Source organism: Vitis vinifera, chromosome 11 (genome assembly GCF_030704535.1).
Source record: "Vitis vinifera cultivar Pinot Noir 40024 chromosome 11, ASM3070453v1".
NCBI lineage: Eukaryota > Viridiplantae > Streptophyta > Magnoliopsida > Vitales > Vitaceae > Vitis > Vitis vinifera.
In genome coordinates this window covers 4,532,927-4,557,599 of record NC_081815.1, presented here as the reverse complement: position 1 = coordinate 4,557,599, position 24,673 = coordinate 4,532,927, and the positions used below count along the sequence as shown (strand labels likewise).

Sequence of the window (24,673 nt, the reverse complement as noted above, 5' to 3'; positions counted from 1 at the left end):
TTTGATTTTATTTTCTACTTTTGATGTTTCATTAATTTCTTTTGGATTTTCTATCTTTGTTGTTGATGTTTCTGTTGATGTTTTTGTTTTAGTTTCTGTTTCCTCCACCTTTGTTTCTGTTTCCTCCACCTCTCCCGGGGCAGAAGAAAACAAAATTTGATTAAATTTTGTTTCACTTGACTCTTCTTGATTTTTAATTTGTTGATCTAATAATTTTTTATTATGTGGAGAATTTTCTATTGCTTGTCTTGAAGTTAATATTGCAATTCTTTTAAGGGGTTTCCTATATTTGAAAAACCAAAGGAAAAAAGGAATAGTCATCTTAACTTGTTGCATATATTTTTCATATTGTTTTCTCAATGCATTTCTAACTTGAGGAGAAAGTTGTTGAAAATAATTTCTTTTTGCAGTATTTTCAAGAGAAAAATAATTTGCTTTAATTAATTCTACTTTAGGAACAAAAGGATTTCTTTTAATATTTCTTTTTCTAATGATATTTATGTTTAAAGGAGATTTATCATGAGAGAAAATTTTTGACTCAAACTCTTCTTCAAAAAGAGAAATTTCAAGAACAAAGTTTGAACTAATTTTTAGTTGATTTTCTATTTGATTTAATTCTTCATTAAATTTTGAATTATTAAATTTTATATGATGACTCCATGATGATGCAGCTAATGATGCAGCAGGTAATGATGCAGATGATGCATTTGAAAATATCATTATCTTATATGAAGAACTTAAAGGTTCTCCATTGACTCTCATTCAAATGATCAGTTCTTGTTGTGTTTTTCCAATTAAGCATTTAAAGGTTGGTGAGATATTGTTAAGCTATCAATTTCACCCAAAAGCTTAAGTTGGTGGGTAGTGTATCAAAAATGTATACCAAGCTAACATCCCCCTCACATGTGACCTCTTACTCACACTTCAAGAGACAAATCACATATTAACTTTTTTTTTTTGATAGGTAAAGGAAAATTTCATTAAAAGCCAAAGAGCCTAAAGAGTATACATGGAGTATACCAGGGAACAAAAGAACAAAAAACAACAAGGCAACAAGACTGTCCCTTACTTGGTAGCTAACCAATCTACAAAATCAATCAAAGAGAAAGTGTGTTCCTCTATATACACCCTAGCCCAATTCACAAAAGTGTACAAAAAAATAGATTTAATTTCTTGGTCATTCCTCTCAACATCGTCGAAGGCCCTCCTATTCCTTTCTTTTCAAATGGTCCACAACAAGCAGAGGGGGGCAACTTTCCAAGCTTTCTCCCTTTTCTTGCCCACAAAAGAACCATGTCATCCCAAGAGGTTTCTCCTAACAGAGGAGTGCATCACCATTACACCCCAAAAAGGGAGAAGATCAGAAGTCATAACATTCTAGCCTTCTCACAGAACAAAAGAAGGTGATATGTGGTTTCCTCTTCATTTTTGCACAGATAGCACCTGTTGGGGATGTTCCAACCACTTCTCTTTAGGCAATCAATGGTGAGTAGCTTGCTCCAAGCCGCCTGCCAACCAAAGAAGCTAGCTGTCACACCCTCGAAAATCACCCTAAATTTTTCACCTGGTGTGCGGTGCTAAGGACCCCTCCTTAGCCAACCTTCCTTCCCAGTCTTCACAACACTCACACACACAAGCAACAGCAAACCAAAGAGAGACAAGGACACACGAGGTTACAGGAATGTCTTCCCAACTTGTATTAGTTCTCAACCTACAAGATACAAAATTGTTCCTTGAGCCAGAGGATGATGCTTACAACCCAAGCATTCAGAGATCCTCTTTCTCTCCTTCCTCTCTCTCCCTCTCAAGGCTGCAGGAGTCCTATTTAAAAGACTGGCCCTGCAGTTTCTCCCCAGGTGGTGGTGCAACTGCTCAGAACCGCTCTGAACTACTGGTATAACTACCCACCACCCAGATGGTGGCCTGCTGAGAAACCACCCACTTGCATCAGCATCAGTTTTTGCCTCAGCCCACTGTCAGTCTAGGCAACTCCTTGACTTGCTCACTAGCTGTCCAAGCTATATCAGTGTGCCTCCCCCACACTGATGAGTGAGCTCAAGCCATGTCGAGGTGCCCATGGTCTGGGCCTGTTGCTTTCCCTTCCTGTGTCAGGTTCCGCTTCAACGAGCCATGGCATTGCGCCCATGGCTGTTCCCTCTTGGTGCACAGGGCATTGCGCCCCTGTGCTGTGCATAGGCACTCGAGTGCTAGTCGGCTGTTTGTCTGATGCCCCATCTGGCCATGGCATTGCGCCCATGGTCTTCTTGGCTGGCTTGCTTGCACAAGGTTTAGGCGCCCTCGTGCTGGCGCAAGGAGGGGCTAGGCCGCATCATGGCCAGTGCTGCTGCAGCCACGGGTTGCATGCCACACATGTCGTGGAGCCCATGCGTGCATGCTCAATTGCCATGCCAAGGTGCCTTCTTGGTGCGGTCAAGGCTCGCTCTAGGTGCGGTCAAGGCTCGCCCTTGGTGCTCATCTCCCTTGAGACACCCACCCCCCCCTTAAAGAGCAATACGGGCCGTTTTCAAAGTTTCTGGAGGAGACATCAATATGTCTGAGGAGACATAATGAAATATTTAAATAAATACAAATTAATTTAAATTCCCAAAATATCCCTCTGCACCACTCCTTAGCCCAAGTGCCTTCAAGGTGTGCATGGTGCCTGTCTGGCTTGCCCACGGTGCTCGCCTGGCTCGTCCGTGGTGCGCGCGCGGTGCTCGTCTGGCTCGCCCACAGTGCGCGCGCGGTGCTTGTCTGGCTCGCCCGCGGTACGCGCGCGGTGCTCGTCTGGCTCGCCCGCGGTGCGCGCGCGGTGCGCGTCTGGCTCGCCCGCGGTGCGCGCTTGGCTCGCCCGCGGTGCGCGCTTGGCTCGCCCGCGGTGCGCGTCTGGCTCGTCCGCGGTGCGCGCGCGGTGCGCGTCTGGCTCGCCCGCGGTGCGCGTCTGGCTCGTTTGTGATTCTCACACTAAGCATCAAGGATTCGAACCACCAACCCTCTAGGCTTCCCTTGCTTTCAACCCAGGCTCTCATGGGTGCAAGGCCTACCCATGAGACCTATTTTTCCCGGTCTAGCTCAAGTGGCTAAGGGGCTTGTAATGGCTCGTACCCAACCATGTAGATATTGTCCGCTTTGGGCCCAAATGGGCCCTCACGGCTTTAAAACGCGTCTACTTGGTTAAGAGGAGCCTCTACATATATAGCGCCAGGAACATTCTCCCCTATCTGATGTGGGACATCACAAACACCCCCCCATACAGACACAACGTCCTCGTTGTGTCCCATGGGATTACGGGGCCAAACAGACAAAGCCAAACAAACCCCCACACCGGGGTCGGGGATCGGCTCTGATACCATTTGTAATGGCTCGTACCCAACCATGTAGATATTGTCCGCTTTGGGCCCAAATGGGCCCTCACGGCTTTAAAACGCGTCTACTTGGTTAAGAGGAGCCTCTACATATATAGCGCCAGGAACATTCTCCCCTATCCGATGTGGGACATCACAAGTGTCAGCCCTAATTGGAACCCAAGGCGTCTAAATAACTTTAGCTGGGAAAGGAGGTCTAGCGCCCCTTGAGAACGAGTCATAAAAAGACTTGACTGAAAAAGTCCCAATCTTGTTCTCTCTCCACCAAAGCAAGTCATCCACTCCTCTTCTAATGGTCAAAGGATGAAGCTTACTTAACAAGCTTTCTACTTCCCACCTCCCAATCATTTAGGTGTCTATTAAAACGTAGCCCCCAGCTGCCCCCAACTCCATCCTCCTCCCAAGCCTCAACAACCCATCCTTCTTTGTTGACTGCTAAATTAAACAAGTTTGGGAAAGCATCTTCCAAAGATTGATTTTCACACCACAAGTCCTTCCAAATACCATCCCCTACGATGAAGCGAGAGTGAGTTCTAATGTTCTTCCAACCATTTCTGATGGCCTTCCAAACCCCCACACCATAACGGTCTCTTACACCTTTGGAGCACCACCCCCCCTCTTGAAGGCCATACTTTCCAGTGATAATTTGCTTCCAAAGGGGATCATTCTCATTAGCAAATCTCCACAACCACTTCCCAAGTAAGGCCTTATTAAAGGTAGCTAGGCTGCGGATGCCCAGGCCTCCATCCTTTTTAGCAACACAAATAATCTTCCAACTCACCAAGTGAGGTTTATTCTCTAAGGCACCTCTGCCCCATAAGAAATCCCTTTGAATCTTTTCGAGCCTTGCACACACTCTCTTAGGAATCACAAAGAGAGAAAGAAAGTTGGTTGGGAGGCTAGAGAGGGTGCTTTTTAGCAAGGTAAGCCAACCACCTTTGGAGAGATAGTGCATTTTCCACAGAGACAACCTTTTTCTGAATCTTTCTTCCACTACATCCCACACCCTAGTGGATTTGTAAGGGCCCCAAGGAGGAGACTCAAGTAGGAGGTGGGTAAACTCCCAATCTTACAACCCAAGACCGAGGCAAGAGTCTCCATAGGAACGCCTTCACCCATTGGGACGGCCTCACTTTTGCTCAAGTTAACTTTTAACCCTAAAATCGCCTCAAAACCACATAAAAGTCCAACTAAGATATATTGCAACTGTTCTGCATCAACGTCACAAAAAATCAAGGTATCATCGGCAAACAAGAGATGGGACACAATCAGCCACTCTCTTCCTCTTCCTCCCACTTTGAAACCAGAAATAAAGCCACCATTTCTTACACTTGACAGCAGTTGGCTAAGAGCTTCCATGGCCAAAAGCAAATCGCATATTAACTTGAAACTTCTAATTAACTAAAGGTCTAATGTCATGTGAAGCTATCAATTTGACCCAAAAGTTTAAATTGTTTAGTATTGGGCTAACAATATATACCAAGTTAACAGATACACCTTGGCAACTTGAAGCCTCCTCTTGTTGGTACACATCATACTTTGATGGCTGCTCACTTCTAAGCTGTCTCAATTAAGATAGGGGCATTTTCAGATATTACACCACATTGTTTTCTGTTAGACTAAATCAGCCAGGAAGATAACTTGATGATCAGTAGATCTTGGTTATCTTAGTTTGGTTGGTATTAAAGGCAGGTCATCAGGTGGAAGAAGTAAGCTACATAAGGGTGATGAAGTGATTGAGCCACCATTGCTTGAAAGGGGATGGAATGATTTGGAAAGAATGACAAGGGATGGCAGTAAGAAATGAAGTATATGTCAACATCATCATGTATTTTATAGCATATAGAACAATATTTCTAGCAGGATGGATCCCCTCAAGATGAGCCTTTGGGCTTGTACAAGGGTTAAAACTTAAATATATGCAAACTTTGAATAAGGAAACCACTATTATTACAGTTTGCTAAAAGAAAGCATCAACTATATCTAGTTTAAAATGTTGAGCTTGGGAGGATCGCCACAACTCAAATTAAATATTGGCAGGGAGAAAACTTGGAACATTTCCAATGAAGTTGCAAGAATCTGAATCATGAGAGCCTCGACACACACACACACACAATTCATATATAGGTACAGCTCATCAAAATATTGAGGCACGACCGACCAACAAATTTGTTGATAGCCTAACACACACAATTCATATATATATATCCAACTCATCGAATGCCAAGGCATGACCAACCAAAACTTCGTTGCTAACCTAGGTGGCTGCTCAGGCACCTATAAATCTTTTATTTTTTATTTTATTTTAATCAGAAGGATATATAAACTAAAATTTCATAAAAATTGCATTAACTAATGACTAAATCATTCATTCAAGTATATATTTTCCTAGTAATTTGACATGTGTAATGGAAGTAAACATGAAAAATCTATAGACAAAAGAGGATACACATAGAACAAAGGTTCTCAAAAAAGTAAAAAAGCATTGACCATATTATAGCATGTGTGGTATTTCTGATTCCTCATATTATTTCCAATAACAGAAAATGTTCTTTTGAGAGAGCTTCTTGATAACTATAAACCATTCCACAGATAAAAGAATATAATTTCTTGATAACTGTAATTGTTCCCCACCTCATTTGTGATTTCACCATGATGAGGAATCATGGTTTTACCACAGAATAACCGAAAGTTTAGAGCTTCTAAACAGAAAGCACAGGTATTGCAGGTGCATCATGGGATTTCGCCCAATATAAGAGAATATTCTGACACCCCACACGTGCAGGCAATTAACAAGACATAAGAGAGGAACTACTTCAGAGAAGAGTATGGACTGACCTCAAAAAAATCAGATGTATCAACCAATGAAGTCAGAGAAAACACCAATCTAAGTATAGGAGCTATAATTGTTTGTTGTTTATCAATATTCACAGCTGCATCTCTTCTAAGTTTAGTCTCAAACCGCCGAAAACTTCCCTGCTAGTTTAGCTCCAATATGTGTTAAGTCAAATAAAATATATGACTATACGAGATTGGTGAGAACAAAAAACAATACCTTCATTTGAAAATTAACCACCTTGCATGAAGCAATATGCTCTAAAGCACCCATGGAAAATAGAATCTGGGCCCCTGATTTCCCATATTTGTGACTAATTCTCAACACTAAAGCAAGTTCGGCCTCGAGAGTACATGTTCGCTGCAATGAGTCTAATGAACGCCCACCATCCTAAAGAAGTTAACTACATGTCATATCTTCCAATATATCAAATAAAAAGCACTGCCAAAGATATATACAACCGTCCGTATAAATCAGTTCTAATCAGGCAATAATAAAAAGTAGTAACTCAGGCAGCTCATATCTGGTGAAAGATATGAAGCTTCAAAAAATTAAAAATAAGTTTCATAACAAACAATGTCTTCAGATGTGTTTGCATAAATACTAAAAATTTTGAGTTCTATGCATAATGCGATATGTAATACATTATAACTTATCTGGACATAAGCATAAACAAAGTTGTTAAAATTGGGATCCTATGTTGGAAGGATGGGGTGGCACACGAGATCAAATTCAGTACTGAAGACTAAAGATTGGAGAGGTGAAAATCAATAATACATCTACATTCAAAACAGTTAAAAAAATATAAAGAAAACTAGAGTTAAGATAAGTGTAGGGAAAAAAAGAAAAAGAAAAAAAGGAAACATATGAAATATAATTATTATTATTTATTTTTTTTGAACAAATTCAAAAGGCAGGACAAGGGTAGAGCTACACCCTAATATGACATCAACCAGTGAATAAACAAATTCTAAATAATAATAACAACAATGAAGAGAAAATTTGGAAATTCCATATTTTAAATATAATTAAAGAGAAGCAACAGATGGAATATAAGTTTATTGTTTCAAACAAAGAGAGAATTGTACCACCAAAATAAATTTGGAATACAGGTTGGCAAAAGAGCTACACCCTATTAAGTAATCAATCAACCAGACAACCAGTGAACAAATGCAACCCCATAGGATTAAACAAAATAAGAACAATGGAACAAAAACTTGGAATTCTTCTGTTGAAGAGGGAAGCCAATTGAATAATCAGATGTACAGGATGTAAATTAGGGAGTTTCCTTTCTTGTATAGTTAACCATAATTTTCTATGATTATCTGATCCTTAAGCTAGAGTATAGAAGTTTCCATTTTCTATTTTTTCTATATCTCTAATTCCTCTTCTTCAAATTATTGTTCATCTTCAAATTTCAAAAGGTGGTAAGAAATGAAAATCTGCATTACTGAAGTAAAAAAATGAAACAACAATGAAAAGAAAATTTGGAAATTCCATATTTTAAATCATGCTTAAAAAAGGATGTTCTATAATTAAAGTGAAGCAACAGATGGAATATAAGTTTATTGTTTCAAATAAAGAGAGAATTGTACCACCAAAATAAATTTGGAATACAGGTTGGCAAAAGAGCTACACCCTATTAAGTAATCAACCAGACAACCAGTGAAAACAAAAACTTGGAATTCCTTTGTAGAAGAGGGAAGCCAATTGTATAATCAGATGTACACGCTGTAAATTAGGGAGTTTCTTGTATAGCTGACTATAATTTTCTATGATTATCTGATCCTTAAGCTAGAGTATAGAAGTTTCCTTTTTCGATTTTGTCTGCATCTCTATTTCCTCTTCAAATTATTGTTCATCTTCAAATTACAAAAGATGGTAAGAAATGAAAATCTGCATTACTGAAGTAAAAAAATGAAACAAGTTATTCAGTCTCAAATGTTAAAAGATAAAACACATTGAACAACTTATAAGAAAAAGAATACAAGAAATGTTTTCTCACTGTCTAAAACCTATATACATAAAAAGGATGTATCGCATCTGGCATTGTTCAAACTGGATTGGAGGTTGCTAGTGTAGTAGCATTTTGTGGCAAAACTTAATATGAATCAAAATATTCTTTTCGCAAATGGATAGTGACTTTATAGTGGACAAAATACAAACCTGAAGGGAGATATTACTGATGTTCATTAAGCAAGATCGCAAAAAACCTCTACTCTGAAGTTGGTTTAAGAAAAATCTCTCGTGATCAATACAAATTAATGCATCCAGAACATAAAGCGATATGGTCTTTCCAGATTCACTTCCTTGAGTTGCATCTTTTATTACCTGAAGATTAGGAAAACAAAACAGAAGATGTAAAAGCCATTAAAAATATTGTTGGACCAAAATAAATTCCAAATCATACTGTCATCATGGTTGATCCTTTTCTTCTCTCTTTTCCCCTCTAGTTGTTTTGGTGGTGGTGTGCAGTGTGTGTGCATGGGAGGGAGGTCGTGGGTTTGGTGATGTTTATAGCATGTAACTCATGTCATTGGAAAGCATAATAAAGTAGTTTCATCTCATGTGTATGAAGCTTTCTAATACGACATTTTTCTAATTTGTTTTCCTTCAAAAGAGAGGATATAATATACAGTAGATTTGGGAAATTTTCAATTTGGTAATACATGTGCCTGATCCATTAATTACTCAATTTCATCAAAAACAACACAACAGGTAGAAGTCACATCAATGTCTATGACAGAAACCTCAGAGGGCCATTGACTTCTAAATAATATTTTGCATTGATGACAAAAACGGTACTAGTTTCTTGAGAATTTTCTGGTCAGTTCTTATGGCACAACAGTGCAGAAAAAAATAGGAACCCACCAAATCAAGGATGGCTTGAGCCTCTTTCCTTAGAATAGAAAAATTTGCCTGTGCTAGTTCAGCCTGTTCTTTGTCAATCTGGAAACAACAGAACATGATTACCATAAATATAACTACTCTTCCATCAGGATATATCAACGGAAATTTTTTGCATTGAGGTAACAGAAACCAGATACCTTCAGGAGATCAAGATCTTCACCATCATGTTCATCAAGCAACAAGCGGAGAACTGCTGTTGGAACATCCAGATCAAGCATATGCCGACAGTACTGGAAGTAACTAAGAAGCAAAGCATATTGGCTGAATTGAGAAATAAATGAAGGTCAGATGACTATTTAAAAACTAAACACATACAAAGACAGCATCAACTGCCAAATTAATATCATACCGTCTTCTCAAAGCTTCTGATGATTCATGTCTTAGAATTGCAACAATAAGCTTAAACAATATTGAGTGGCAAGCCCCATTTGATAATTGTTTCACCGTGATAATATCAAGACATGTAACACTATCAGAATTTAAACCACCAGGGCACAAAAATCTTTCATCACGTAGCTTGGCCATGCATGTAAGTGCAACCTTGAGAAATGTTAATAGGACAGCAAAATCAACCACAATGGAGAAAACTGCTAAAATCTTTTGCTAAATTGAAGAACAATACAAGTGTAAATGAATGAACCACACCTGGCACAATGTCACTGCCATTTTCAATGAGCAGTCTGGAGAAGCTGATGCAGTCAAAGAGGCATCAAGCAATCTGTCAGTGAAAAAGAATGAAACAGTTAAAATGCCTGAATAAGGTGGAAGTGAAGCTCTAATGGTGATAGGGAGGCTCACTGGAACAAAATTTCAGCTCGATTTTCAAGATGAGAAAGTCTTCTCGATGCAGAGACCTAAAGATGCAATTAGTGGGGGAAACAGCACAGAAAAAACATGGAGCTGATAAGTATCTAAAAATACACTAACTAAACCAGAAGAGAAATTCTGCAATGGGGTTATATGAAATAAATAAAAGAACGTATAGACCTCAACAACTTGAGACCAGCCAATTAACATATGAAGTTGTGCGGCTTGTTCCTCAAGGTTCTTATTGTATTTCCATCCCCATCTCAGCAGTTGTTGAATTGTTTCTCTTACATCATTTAGCTCAACTTCACTGCCAAAGAAGCTTAACTGGGGATTCATGAAGTTGCATTTCTGAAACCAAAAATAATGTCATCAGTGATAGAAACTTCCTCTGGAAGTTCAAGAAAGACAAGGTTCATTGATCTAGGAGTAGAAAAGCCCATTAGAGGGGAATTTGGGACTAAAGAAATTAACCTGCCAAAGTTTGTCTCGGAATGTGGTAAGGTCAATCAGGCGGTCACCACGCTCTGAATAATAGTAGACATTATTTTTTCCAGAAGTTGTTGGATTCCCAAGTATGTCTTCTGCCTATAAGACAGGTCAGCACATACTATCAGACAAAGCAAATAAGAAACAAAATATAGAACACCAAGAAGTACACAGATCTTACCAGCAAGTCATATTTCATGTTCGAAACAACCTGAGAATACTTCATTGTAGTATCAGGAGATCTAAACTGGACAACTTCAAGCAGCTCCAGCACCTGAGAATTGAAAGTTTTGTTGGGGGGAGCAGAAAAAAAAAAAAAAAAAAAAAACCAATAAACTTCTTTTTACAGCGAAGGAATAAGAAAGAAGGTTTCCCTACAAGACCATAACTGGCATATGCCTTTTTGATTGAAACTCATTGCTCATATTTATTATAAATCACAGCATATCTTCTGATAATATCTTCAAAACGGAGTGGAATGGGGAATAACATTTCATTAGGTTTAACAAGAAAAACAAATGACCATCCCATTTTGGTGCAATAAGTAAATGTTAGTGTGTCACCAAGATAATAATACCTCATAGCCACAACTACAGCCTCAGCAAAGAAAACTTTGTCTAAGTGCAATCCTTAAGAGAATAGAAAAAGGCAACAGCTTCCTCTAACAATTCCATAGCCACACAAAGAAGTACATACAGAAACATGAATGGTTTTTAATTAATAAGTGAATATTCAAATCCATGGTCCAACAAGGAGTTGATTACAAGTAGGGAATTTTTTTACAAATGCAACATTTCCAACAAATGTACAAGTACAAGCAACCAATTTACACCGTACATTTTGTTTTTTGGATAGGCAAATAAGAGTATGTATATTAATGACTATAAAAAGGATGCCAAACTAAAGTGGAAAATACAGTATACAATTTAGATCGTACATATGGTGAACAAAATGAAAAGATATCACTTGATATCAAATGAAAATAACTCTGACAAAAGTTGTAGACTGCAATGCATTTTTAGATGAAAATGTGATAAAGTAAAGAAAAAAAATAGGAGGAAACATTAAGTCAATAAGCTTTTCGTAGATACTACATAAAATATGAAGTATTTTTAAAAGTCCCACAAAAGTTGTTCCCATCTCCATATTTCACAGTGATGTACAATCCAAATACATTATGAACCACTTTTCTCTTATTAATAAATTACATTTCTAATTTTATTTGGACTACTTACTGTTAACCAAAAGCAATCCAGCTCCCAAAAAACTACCTCATTTCAAGATTTTGAAAACAGAGAATTTTGAATTCCGTATTGGTCCTCAAAATTCTTCACCAAAATGTTCCCTTTTTTCTATACTATATAATAAAATCCGGAATGCACTTTTATTCTTACTGTTTTTTACCCTTATTTTCTTCAAATATTTACCATACACCCTTAAAGACTGACTCAAGTGGTAAAGGATTGGGAAGGGTTTGTGGGAGGTTCCAAGTTCAAGTCCCAATGGGGACAAAAATTTTACCTATTAAAAAAATAAATAAATAAATAAAAGCATACTGTCATTCCTTTCAGTTAATGCAACATAATACCCTTTCGAGTGTGAGACATTAATATAATTAGTGATAAAACAAAAGAAGGGGCAAATATTTTGCCTATCCTATTCATTCACCCTTTCAATACACACTCTTGCAACACGTGCACACACTAACTACCATAAATAAATTAAAAAAAAAATGTTATTGCCTCTTCACATGTGTGGCCATAATATTCCTCTTACTTAACTACCAAAAATAAATAAATAAAATCATAAAATAATTACACTTATTCGGATAAAAATAATATCATCTTTTCCATTTTTATTATTGTTAAAATAAAATAAAAATTAATATTTATCAAATGCAAATATTAATAAATGTAAAATTAATATTTACCAAATGCATAAAATTGAGATATAAACTTTTTCTAATCTAAAGAGTTATTCTTATTTTAAAAGAAAAAATACATGTGATAAGAGAAAAATGTGGGTACACACTCTCTTTTAAGATATTCTTTTGAACAAAGAATATATGTAATCTTTTATTATGTCTCCTACGCAAGTACACCAAGACTACAAAAATTCTACCCAACTCAGTTCTTTTTTTTTTTGGGTAAAGAATTTTCTTATTTATATAGAATTATAGATAAAGATAAATCGATTTCAAAATTCAAATAATTATTTTAATTTAAAATTTATGTTTTTTTATTTATTTAAGATTTAGGTATTTTCTAATAATAGTAGGTGTCATAAAATGGGGTCTACCCTTTTTTAAAAATTGTAATTGAAGTATAATTTTAGTTTTGTACAAATTTAGGAAATATATTGTATAAGAAATCTTATTTAAAGAGGATTAATATTTTTTTTTATTTCTTGAAATTTTAGGAAAAAATCTTGTCAAACAAATTCTATTTAATTAGATCATAATCACCAACTTGACAATAGTGTCCACAGCACATACAAATTTCATTCAGAAACTCAGAAACCAACCAGAAGCTAAATATTAGTCCATTCTTACCTGTTATAGAAGGAAAATGAAACAATTTAAGTACCTAAGTATACCTTACTCTTACTGATAGTTCTAGTTCCAACATCTGCAGCACTATTATGAACGGAATACGCATGAGATGTACTATGATCAGTTGTGAAGTCGACAACATCTGGCCCAAATATATGACCAAGAATACTTTGACATGCATCTCGGTGAGTAGAATTAACCATGTCACCGGCATGCAGTTCCACTGCTAAAAGCTTCAATAGCCATGCTCTCTGGGAAAAACAAGAAAACAGCGATACCCAGATGAATGAAACATGGCATCTTGAAACAATGAAATTTGAATGAATGGAAATAGACGGAATATTAACGTTTTGAATTAGAGGGGAAAATAGCATCCAGAAATCAAGAAAAATGAAATTCCAAAAAAAAAAAAAAAAATGTGAACCTTCTGAATCCAAGAGAAAGGCAGCACTCTTCTTTCCTCTCCCTGAATCGATTCTTCACTTAATATTTTGTTTTATATTTACCATTCAATCATTTTCATAGTTTTATCCAACAAAAACCTAAGAGTATTCAAATAGCAGTATCTTTCATCCCCCACTGTCACCAGCATCCTCACTTTCAACATTATCCGTCATCACCATCAAAATTTTGAAAATAAATGCATAAATTAAAGAAGTAAGACTGAAATTAATTAAACTTCCAATGAATGTCCATGAATCTAAAGATCATTATATATTATTGCTTATATATTTTTTGTTGTTGTAACCTGTACTAAAAGGGGAAAGTAACTAAAAAATATTGCATAATCACTATTGACACTACTATCAGTAGTAGGGACAGCTGTAAAACATACCTTAGCCAAAAAAAGAAACACAAAAAGTAATGAAATCTAAAACGATGTCTAGTTGTAAATAACAAGAATAAAAAGGTAAAATTATAAAATATTCAAATAAAATGTGGACATTTATAATTTCTATCATCTACCTGTTACCTTTCCAATTTGACCTTATGAGTTAGGTATGCAATGAGGGCCAAATTCTAACACCCTAAGCTTTTAGGAAAGTTGGTGATCTAACATGGTATCAAAGTTATGGTTAGCTAGAGGTCTTGGGTTCTAGTCTCTCATACAGCTATTGTCCCATCTATTTATCTCCTATTGTATCATCTTTCCCATCTATTTATCTATTATTGTGTTATCTCTCCATGTGCGGATATGAATCCACATGTGAGGAAGGGTATTAGCTTAGTACACATTATAGGCTCAAATCCTAATAGATCTTAGGAAAGATAGCCATGTGAGAGAGAGGGTTTGCCCAGTACAAGCTTAAGCATTTAGGAAGGCTATTCATTTGGTATTACATTATAGACCCAAATCCTAACAGTTTAAGCTTTTAGGAAAATTTGTAGCCTAACAAATCCAAAAACTCAAAAAAGTTCAGGAATGAGTCAATGCACATTATGAGCCTAAATCCTATCAACTTAGGCTTTTACAAAAGTTGGCAGCCTAATAATAAACCCGAAATCTCGAAAAGTTTAGTAATAAGCCAACAATGACAACCAAGGTCATTTGGATTAAAACCTTGATATTATCTTACATGCAGCTTCCTCGTATTTGCAGGTGGACCCAAGATCTTAAAAAGTTTGATAAGAAGACAACAATGCCAATCAAGGTGATTTGGATTAAAACCTTGGCACTGTCTTACATGCAACTTTCTCTTATTTGCACAGGGGCTCAAAGAATGAAGGAAATAAAAAGTGGATGAGTTTTGAATTCATAACCCCACCAAAATATAATTGATCCAAAAACATAAGTTATTAGATAATGGATCGACAACATATATGAAGCCAACTAAAGCTAAAGCCCCATAAATATTGTGAAAAACTATATAAGATTCGGTTATCCAGAGTATGTTTTCATATTCAAATTCCTTTCTCTTCTATTGTTCACACATCTAATTGATCCAAGTTCACCACAACCAATCAGCTATTGTCGGTACAGCTATTGGAGTATCTAATAAGTGAGTTTCATTCACAAATTAATGACCATTTGATTGCAAAATTGTACGAAGGGTAGACATTTTGGCATTCAAGATTAATCTCTGCCATATTTTACAGGTTTGATTCACTTTCTATATTATTTGCAGTGAGAATTTCACCACAGATACAATCATACACAATGCACATGACCATTGACTAGTTCATTAATAAGTAGTCAACGGCTTGGAGAGTTGATAACCATCCTTTCACCAGCACCCCTTTTTCCATCTACATCCATTTTTTTGGACCATTCATCCCCTTTGCATTGAATTGTATATTGTAATGATCAGGCATCATATCCAAAGGACTCTGACTCCACTCTAGTGGAATGCCACCAATGAATTCAAGTATGTATTGGCAATGGAAGAGTCAAAACTTCTATTAGGGAGGCAAACTTTCACATGAGGCTAGAGAAAAATTTTGAACTACAGATACATAGATACAATAACTTAATATTAGCTCTACTTGATACATTTACGGTTTTCCTCACAACTTTTCATATTTTGGTCATCATCAATCAAACAAGCAAGCACTTCTAAACATGTTGCATGTAACAGCCCATTAATAAAACTAATTTTGATAAAAACACCCCATTAGAAAATTATAAATATGAGTTGTATGCAAAAAACCTTCAATCAGAAAAAAAAATAGAACTTGAAACTCATTAAAACACTTCTAAACCAACCACATGCTCCTCGGATACTGCAAACCCAAGTGCAACTAAAGAGAGCTCTTGAAACTCATTAAAAAACTTAATGATGCAACAAGAAAAAAATGTAAAAAAGAAAACAAAGAACCCAAAATGAACCTGATGAAGGGAACTGATACGAAGAGCCTGGTTGATATTTCGTTTAGGAAGTGGAGCAATGCCAATTGTGTCCAGGTGCTGCCATAGGAAGAATGAAAAGATTATGATGTACACAAGAAAGTTAGGAATGAAATAGTGAAGTCCATCGGCTGAAATTCGTCAATGAGGAGCTTTGAAACTTTAAAATATAGTAGAATTGCACCTTCACAAAGAACTGATACTTTTTATTACTCAACAGGTCCATGGTAGGACCACTTGTTAAGGGATCCAAGCATAACTCATAAAGGAGCTGCATGGAACAAATGGTCAACAGTTATTTAAAAAAAAAAACACAGAAACCAAAAGCAATTCAGTAGGACAAGTACCATCTAACCTGGAAACCAAATTCATGAAGCAATGCATTTACATCTGGCTTAAAAAGCTTGTCCAGGATATCAAGAATAACCTTCAAACAACTGAAAGACATAATAAATGCACAAGTCACAAAACAAATAGAGGCACAAAATGTGAACATCTTGAGGCAACTGTTAACCATCAAAACCTGTAATGAAACTTTGGCTGTAATATTGTCCTTTCTATTGAGGTATCAAGATCAAATTTAAGAAGTAAATGTGTAATATTTGGAGCAGGACGACTGATATTATCAATGAGAAGCTGCAAAAGAGAACACAAAAACTAGTACATAAACCTTCTGGACAATGTACAAAATATTTAGGCCAAAAACATAGATAACTGGGAGTAACCTGCATTATGAGAACACCTAGATCATCATTGCTGTTCTCTATGATCTGAGATTCTACAGAAACTGATTCAAGACAGGCTGCATAATCCTCAATTAGAAAGCTGGCAGCATTGGATTTTAACAGTAGCTGTACGAGCCCAACCATGCGAGAACTGCATAGAGAATTTTGCCAAAGATTCACACAGATCAATTTTCTTCAACAAATGAATTTCAGAAAAATTGCTCAAAAAAAACCACAAAACTATTTGATCAATAGAAAACCATTTTGGAAAAAAGAACATAAAAACCTTCTGATACAACATCAATTCACAAAAGGGCCTAAATCAAGAGATTGGACTGTGAGCAAAAGGGGTACCCGAAAATACTCATGATTTTGATAGAGAGCTTCTGAATTTGTGGTCGAAAATCATATCTGACGTATTCCAACAAAGCTACAATTTGATTGTGATCTTGAGCAAGTATAACATCCAAAGGCTGCAAGTCAAATGAGCAACTTAGCCTATTAGACAAAGAAAACCAAGTTTCTAAATTTCGACTTCCATTTAAGAGTAGATCACTTCATGCGACTTCCAGACAGTGTATAGAAAAAAGGCAAAAACTCAAGCTTACTTATCAAGGGTTGTATTATATATATATATATATATATATAGAGAGAGAGAGAGAGAGAGAGAGAGAGAATGATTGATATAACATTCAAAATGAAGGAAATGGACAATAATAGAACCAAGCACCTAACATCATTCATTGATGACTTAAAATATATTAACAATCATAATCTAATGATCAAAGGTGTTTGTTACCCTGCTAACCAGTTGAGGTGATTATAATGTGCACCAAAGTTGACAGCAATTTAGGAAAATCACTTTCAAAATGAAATGATGCACTCCTATCAAAAAAAAAAAAAAATGAAATGATGCTCAGTGGAGCATATCTACACTTCATTTGTGCTTTTGAATATGAAATCATTCATAGACAGAATTACCAGAATGAAATTTGATTGTAGTTATGGGAAAACAAAAGGACGAATGCATTTGACGCCAGGATACATCATAGAGTAAGGATTTCTATAATCCAACATCAGATACCTATAAATAGTGTTTGGGTGGAGGGGCAGCAAAATGGTGTTGCTCAAAGAATAAGAACAGGATGAACACATGGAGAAATGTGGCACGGTTGTGTGATCAACAGATAGCTACCAAAATTTGTATAACTTGCCTATATCATCATCCATGCTTTATAATCTGAATGTTGATCAGTCCAAAAACAAGACATACAATAAGCACCTGAAGTGCTTATGTTATAATGAATAAGCCAAGAGAAAAGAAAGAGCAAATGGAAAATAAACATATGTCAGAAAATTACTAAGATAATTAGGCCTTGAATAACAAAGACCACTGACTGTCAACATGTGTTGATATGATTCAACAAGGTGGCAATACAAGGAATGCCAAGAAAAAATAAACAAAGCAAGACATGAGTCCAAGAATCTTTAAGGTATGAAGGCTTATGATTTAATAGAAGGAGATGCCCTAAATAGAGTGTAAGGCTGATAAATCATTCATGTAGTCAATTCGAAGTCGTTGGTATAAGGCTTCATTAAATTGGGAGAAAAGTTGGCTTCTTGTCTATAATAGAGCTAACTGGCATTCCCTAGAATAGATTGGTTATCTTGAACTTGGCGCTTTTCTTGGGAGGTTAGTAGAAGAACAGTGCCCAATGACAGGTAGGGGTGTATTTCAGCGGATTGGATAGGTTAGAAGACTAACCTGCATCAAACCTGCCTATCAAAATATTCAAACCCACATGAAACCCAATCCAAGGTTGAACTGCGAATTCCTAACCCACACCAAGCCTGTAGGCAAATAGAGAGTTCCTACTGGTTCCCATGGGTTATCAGATAAAAAACTTTGAATGAAGTCTCCTAATAAATAAAATAATTATTTCAATTCTAAAAAATATAAAACATATTATAGAATATAAGTTAAAGGCTAAATATGTCTCAAAGCCATAAATATATCATTATTTACTAATTTAAAATAAAGGACAACCCCTAAATTTAAGTTTAAAAATGATAAGCTTATTACTATGTTATAATTAAAAAGTAAGAAAGGTTATAATTCTTTCTTTATCATATTTTAAATAAAATAATAAATAATAATGTACAGGTTCAGGTTTTGACGAGTTGCCCATACCTTCAACCCATGTAAACATTAATATTTTTAGGTTAGCATTTTTCTAACCCAAGCTCAACCCTAACCTGTTCAACCTTTGCCCACTCCAACCTGTTGTGTGCTCTACATGTTATTTCTGGTTAGTATTTCCACCACTTGTTAATCTTCTAAAGCCTGCCTAAGCATCTACATGTTCACCTAAGGGATTAAAACATCACCAAAATTCAACTTCACTACAAAGTGGCAACTAGCATCAAAATTCTGATATCTATGCAAAATCAACATCCAGAACACCATAAAGACTACTTTTTAACTCACGGACAAAGTTTAAAATCTTGCAATTATATGGGCAATAAATCTTGTCCACTAGCGTACTTGATCACTTATGAATTTCAATTTCCCATCTAAAATAAAACGTAACATGCAACTGTACAGGGAGGTTTCCACAGATGGATCGGGATAAAAAGGTAGGCATTGTGAAGAACCTCAACAAACAACAAAACTGAAAATATCTACCTGGTATAAAGGACGCCAGAAATCAGAAAGGAGTACATCCTTTTCGAAAACAAGGATGATAATTTCTAAAGAAAGTTCCACAGCCTTCTCAAGAAGTTGTCCATAGATTTGATTAGTACGCTCATTGATGATGGAATTGACTCCTGGCAAAAGTATACCCATGATGTTTCGGAAAATGGTTTTTCCACTCATGAAGTCCTGCAGAAAATCGGACATTTTATATGTAGACAAAGCCCAAAGGTTAATAAAATCAGCACAGGATGCAAAATTAGACAAACAGAGTTTTAGAAGAGGAGGAGAGGTGAAAGACTTTTTATTTTCTGATGCAAGAATGCATTAGCCCCAAGCCATAAGGCTCATGTAGAACATTTTGCTTAATTTACAAAAGGAAAAAGTGCAAATTAAAATAAGAACAAGGGTACCAAAATGCTCTTGTAGACAAGAGGAATAGAAAAAATAAAGAAAATTAAAAAATAATAATAAGAGTAAGGAGGAGCAGCTTCCTTTCAAGCCAAAACAAACTGACTGCCCCTAGACACTCCACAACCACCACGGCAAATGGTTATGCAGGTCTCCTAGGGAAATAATACTTTATGGCATAAGGTCATTTGGCTTATCTATGGGTTACATATGGGTTACACTCCAATCATTGTGATGCCAACCTTGCAATCAGGTGCCACAGCATTGCCCTTGAAAGGTAATGGCCAGGTTTTCTCAGATTTCTCCAGTCATAACCAATTTTAAACAGATAATGGTTCTAAGATTCGTTTTTAGGAAGACTTGTGGTGGAATGATCAACCACTTTGCTCTTATTTTCAAACATTTGCAGAATGGTGACAATTAGAAATTTTGTTATTTCATTCATTATCGATTTCTCCTCCTCTCTGTGTTGGAACTTTAATCTTCATCCTAACCTTAATGTTTTGAAAATGGAGGATCTTGAACTTTTCCTATCCTCATTCACAGTATTTTAAGAGGCTATTGAGACCTACACCTTGAGACTTTCCCCATGGTGAAGCTATGCAAATTAAGTATGAGGCTATAGCCTTAGTATAGAGCAATCAAGGCTTAAGTCCCATCCTGCTGAGGCTTATAGGCATGAGGCTATAGCTTCGAGGTCAATGAACTTAGTATTCAAAAGGTTTTAATGAGTTTAGGGATTTTACGCAATTTTTATATGTATTTTATAAGAGATTTAAGTCTCAATATGAAAAGGCTTTAATGAGTTGCTTTTACATGGTTGTGTTGTAGATTTATAAGTTTTGTCTTGCATCCAAAACTAAGGTTAAACCTTTTAAAAAGTAAGGGATTAGTTGGCACCAATTAACCCTTTAAATGGAAAGGGAAAGAAGAGATTGAGAAGTAAAAATAAAGAAATTATTAGCCGCTATAGTGGCTAAGCTTATAAATAATCATTATCTTATCATTGATAGATAAAGGAAAAGGCAAACTACAATTAAGGGATAAAGAAAAAGAATGAGTGGACATTAACACCAATGGAGAAAATAATAGAGCAACTAGATTTGATTCTCATTCGTTAGGGGATCCAACAAGTGATAGTGATACTAGTGTTGAAGATTATTTCATGAAGCAATGAGAGAGTTGGAATTTAGAAGAAAGAAAGGGGAACTAAATTAGAAGCTATTGACAATGGCATACAATTAATTAGATTATTATGAATTGTATGATCTTTTTATTATTTAATTTTTGTGTGATTTTTTGTTGATATTTTTTGTTTTTATCATCATCGTCATCATTACAATTATTTTGTTTAAGTTGAGGCTTACACCTTGTTCCACCTCCAAGCTTATGCTTCACTTCATTTGGGCAAAACATCTCAAAACCGTCTTTAGCCTTTTAAAAAAATTGCTCACTCATTCATGTGTACTTCTCACCTTCTTTTCCAAAAGTGAGAGTTTGGTCATCATTGTTCTTAGACTTATTTACTACAAAATCTTTCTTATTGGCTTTATCTAATCCTATAACACTTTCGCCTTATCTTGTAGCCAATGTCATTAGGAAATCTAAGCCCCATCTAAAGTTAAAGCTTTTGCATGGCTAGTGGCCAACAAAAACATCAATACCAATGACTTGATATAAGTGAGAAGGCCCTACAAAGTTTTAGTTATTTTGCTGTTGTGGCATAGACTATTGAGCCTAGTTGGGGCTAGATTAGGTTCTTCCTAAAAGTTTCCGTGACACATGGCCATTTCTTTTTGGGGTTTGGGAGTACTTACAATTATGTGCTTTGGCTAACCCAAGTCAGTTAAGAATTGGAGGGGTGATCGGAGACCATAGTTTTTAGTCATGAGAGCTTTTTTAGAATCAGCAAGAAAGGGTTTTTCCATCAAGGCAAAAAGTTCAGCTCTTTAAGAGAGTTTGCCACAACCAAGGGCTCTTTGTCTTTCTAACTTACAGGTGGAAGGGCATTCTACTATTTTGGTATCTTGGAAATTTAAATCAAAGAGAGGACCTCAGAAGTATGATGGGTGGCCTCATCAAATTCCAGATTTTGCATATCATTTGAGATGTGCTTTCTCGTATTTTCTTTGTTCAACTAATGATGTTACTGATCTTTTAGCAAAAAGAGGAGACAGGCATCAGGCCTGTTTTATAGGGAATCTTTTACCCCCTTGAAGCGTGTTGAAGTTGCTCTAACTTGTACAAGTTCTTGTTATATCCTTGTAATGTATGGCCATCCTCTTGTTCATATTTTAGAATCTAGCACCCCTCTTGACCAAACTGTTAGTCACCCTATTAGCCAATCATGATCACCAAATGAAATAAGAAACCATATCTCCAGAAAAAGCAGGAATCCTACTCCAATAAAAAAAGCAACTAAGGATCTTTGCTTCAAGAGGAAGCTTAGGAAATAGCAACCAAGGATCATTTGGAATACTGGACGGACAAAAAGCAACATTTTTAAACCAGTAAGTACTGTGGAAATGGCATATGGTATGAGATTCCTAACACGATTAGGAATCAATCAGTGTCATTATCTACAATCAAATAATCATCATAGAGCCCAAAATTGACTGAATTGCAGAGTACCTAAAGAATGTAACACATACTAATAGAGATTACAAAAATTATCAAGATAATCAATCATGTTCTGAACAAGCTTGGGCTCTCACCACATAATAGAAAGCACGGAAGGCAAAAATGGAAGTTAAATTAAGTAGTATTCAGCATGGGGAACATATACCATAAGATCAATAGCTCCATGCATAAAATCAATCAGAAGAATCATAATAACCCAACTCCTAGTTTCACATCCCAAACTGGCTTGGATTTTGAGAGACATAGAAGAATTACACACACACACACACACACACACACACACAAAAGCATACTTTGAGCAACTCTACAACAGGGAGCTGCATTTGAAGTGGGGCTGATTGTGCCACTGCTGAAAGCTGTGGTTGGTCACCAGCATTGTCAATATCCCCATCCCTTATATCATACATGCTCAGTATCCTGCACATGCATTATATAAACATGTGATGTGGGAGCAATAATCGAGTTCACATAAATTCGTAGAGAGAAGAGCTTGTAACTTCCAAGGAACTGGAAGAAACCAAAGAACAGAGAGATCTAGGTTTAACCCTTGGAACTCACATTCGAAAATGTTGAAGACATGCAACTACTAACTGCCACTTCTCACAAGGATCTGCATATGCTCTTTGAGGGAATGGCCCAAACACGTGATCATATATGAACCTAAAGATACCAATGAATCTGCAAAAGTTGCCACTGAATATTAGAATGAACACAACAGAATGAAAAATACAAATTTAAACTACAAGAGAAACCAAGGACCAGTACCTACGCCCTCTATCACTGACATCTCTTTCTTCTGCAATAAGAGCATTTAACAGCTTAAGGAAAGATATTGTTGAAGGATATTGTTCTCGTCTTGCTTCTATCTCATTCAACTCAAATCGCATGTCATAAATCTGTCAAACTCCCAGATTAAGATACAATCACTACAGTATGTATCAATTAATTTAAGGACAAAATATTGATATCAACAGAGATATCAAGGTTGCATAAAGAATGAGAAACTGAAAAACCAACAAAAATTAGCATCAGAATATGAAAATTCTCAATAGAACTTTGGGAAGAGTTTTTTGACTCAACAATGTATGATTCATGGTGAAACTATTGCAAATATTCATACACAACAGTTTCTAGAGCATGGAGATCAAAAAAGTGCATGCCAGAAAAGAAACATTGCTTGGTTGAAGAGGCCCAAGCTGAGACGTCACAAACATAGAATTTATGGCCATTGCTAAAACAGTGTTACTAATAATGGTAACACCAATAAATACCACAGTTTCATACAAATGGTATTTGATTTATTGACAACAGAAAACTACAACAAAAATATTTTCCCTTCTTCCTGTTGAAATACTAATACTTCATGCAGTCTATGTCTGGAAAATTTGCCAGGTGAAACTTCAGCAATCACAGTGTCCACTTTCAGCTATTTCCCAACCTGCTACTCAAATATCACATTATCCACCATGTCAAGAAAAGAGACATGCATATCCGTCAAACTTCCATTGCATTCAGGGCAAACTGAAACATCAGAAAAATATTTCCACATGTAGGAACTGCAACTAGGCAGCTCTCCAATTGATCATGTTTGCACATCAATCGTCATTTTGCCACCAGAACTCAATGAAAGAGACTTAAAACACTGGAAAACCTCTAGAAGCGTACCAGGATGTACTATATCCTAATTAGCAGCATGTATTCAATAACTAACGTGAAAATTAACTTGTTCCATGAATTGCCTAAGAAATTAGAAATCTGGGTATTCGACATATACACTCCAGAAACCTTTTCTTTTTTTTTTTGATAAGTAAACGCACAGAAAAATGATATATATATATATATATATATATATATATATATAAAGAGAGAAAAGGGTGTATGAAGGCCGACCCAAAGCATATAGGGGGTATACAAGAGGCGCCAAAAGGCAAGAACAAAAAGAAGAAGGGATACAAAAAATCTCACCAGCCCTCATCAAGAACCCAACCAATCAAAAAAGTTGATTAAAGGTAAAGGTCCTTCATCTATAACCGACTTAGTCCATAACAAAAAATTACATACAAAAGAATTTTTCATCCTATGAATCGAAAGCTCCTCATTTCAAAAGCAATTCTATTTCTTTCCTTCCAAACCGCCAGAAAAAGACATAAGGGGGCTGTCATCCACACCTTTCTACACTTCTTGCCCATGAAGGTAACATGCCACCCAAGAAGGGTATCTCTAACCGAATATAGAAGGACTCACATCACTCCAAAAAGAGCAAACAATAACTCCCATAAAACTCTTGCCTTGGTGCAATGAATTAGAATATGATCAATTGACTCTTCTTCCACACGACAAAGGAAGCATCTATTAGCTAAGGGTTGCCCCCTCTTTTTTAGTTGATCCAAGGTTAACAC

General features: G+C 36.2%; 1 protein-coding gene across 2 annotated transcripts in view; it reads right to left on the bottom strand.

Annotated features, from left to right (window-relative positions):
- The window catches only part of LOC100266475 (nuclear pore complex protein NUP205), an 82,139-nt gene that overhangs the window by 9,565 nt on the left and 47,901 nt on the right, over positions 1–24,673 (bottom strand). For both annotated transcript variants that reach the window (XM_010658120.3, XM_010658121.3), the window contains exons 16-37: positions 23,040–23,170; positions 22,833–22,952; positions 22,568–22,691; positions 19,215–19,412; positions 16,883–17,001; positions 16,529–16,679; positions 16,327–16,439; positions 16,159–16,240; positions 15,988–16,074; positions 15,786–15,863; positions 13,003–13,209; positions 10,589–10,681; positions 10,393–10,506; positions 10,099–10,269; positions 9,910–9,965; positions 9,757–9,829; positions 9,461–9,651; positions 9,249–9,372; positions 9,073–9,150; positions 8,368–8,532; positions 6,421–6,591; positions 6,204–6,341 (exon numbers count right to left, since the gene is read on the bottom strand). In XM_010658120.3, the coding sequence (XP_010656422.1) occupies positions 6,204–6,341; positions 6,421–6,591; positions 8,368–8,532; positions 9,073–9,150; positions 9,249–9,372; positions 9,461–9,651; positions 9,757–9,829; positions 9,910–9,965; positions 10,099–10,269; positions 10,393–10,506; positions 10,589–10,681; positions 13,003–13,209; positions 15,786–15,863; positions 15,988–16,074; positions 16,159–16,240; positions 16,327–16,439; positions 16,529–16,679; positions 16,883–17,001; positions 19,215–19,412; positions 22,568–22,691; positions 22,833–22,952; positions 23,040–23,170 (2,784 nt within the window). The remainder of the gene's footprint in view (positions 1–6,203; positions 6,342–6,420; positions 6,592–8,367; positions 8,533–9,072; positions 9,151–9,248; positions 9,373–9,460; positions 9,652–9,756; positions 9,830–9,909; positions 9,966–10,098; positions 10,270–10,392; positions 10,507–10,588; positions 10,682–13,002; positions 13,210–15,785; positions 15,864–15,987; positions 16,075–16,158; positions 16,241–16,326; positions 16,440–16,528; positions 16,680–16,882; positions 17,002–19,214; positions 19,413–22,567; positions 22,692–22,832; positions 22,953–23,039; positions 23,171–24,673) is intronic.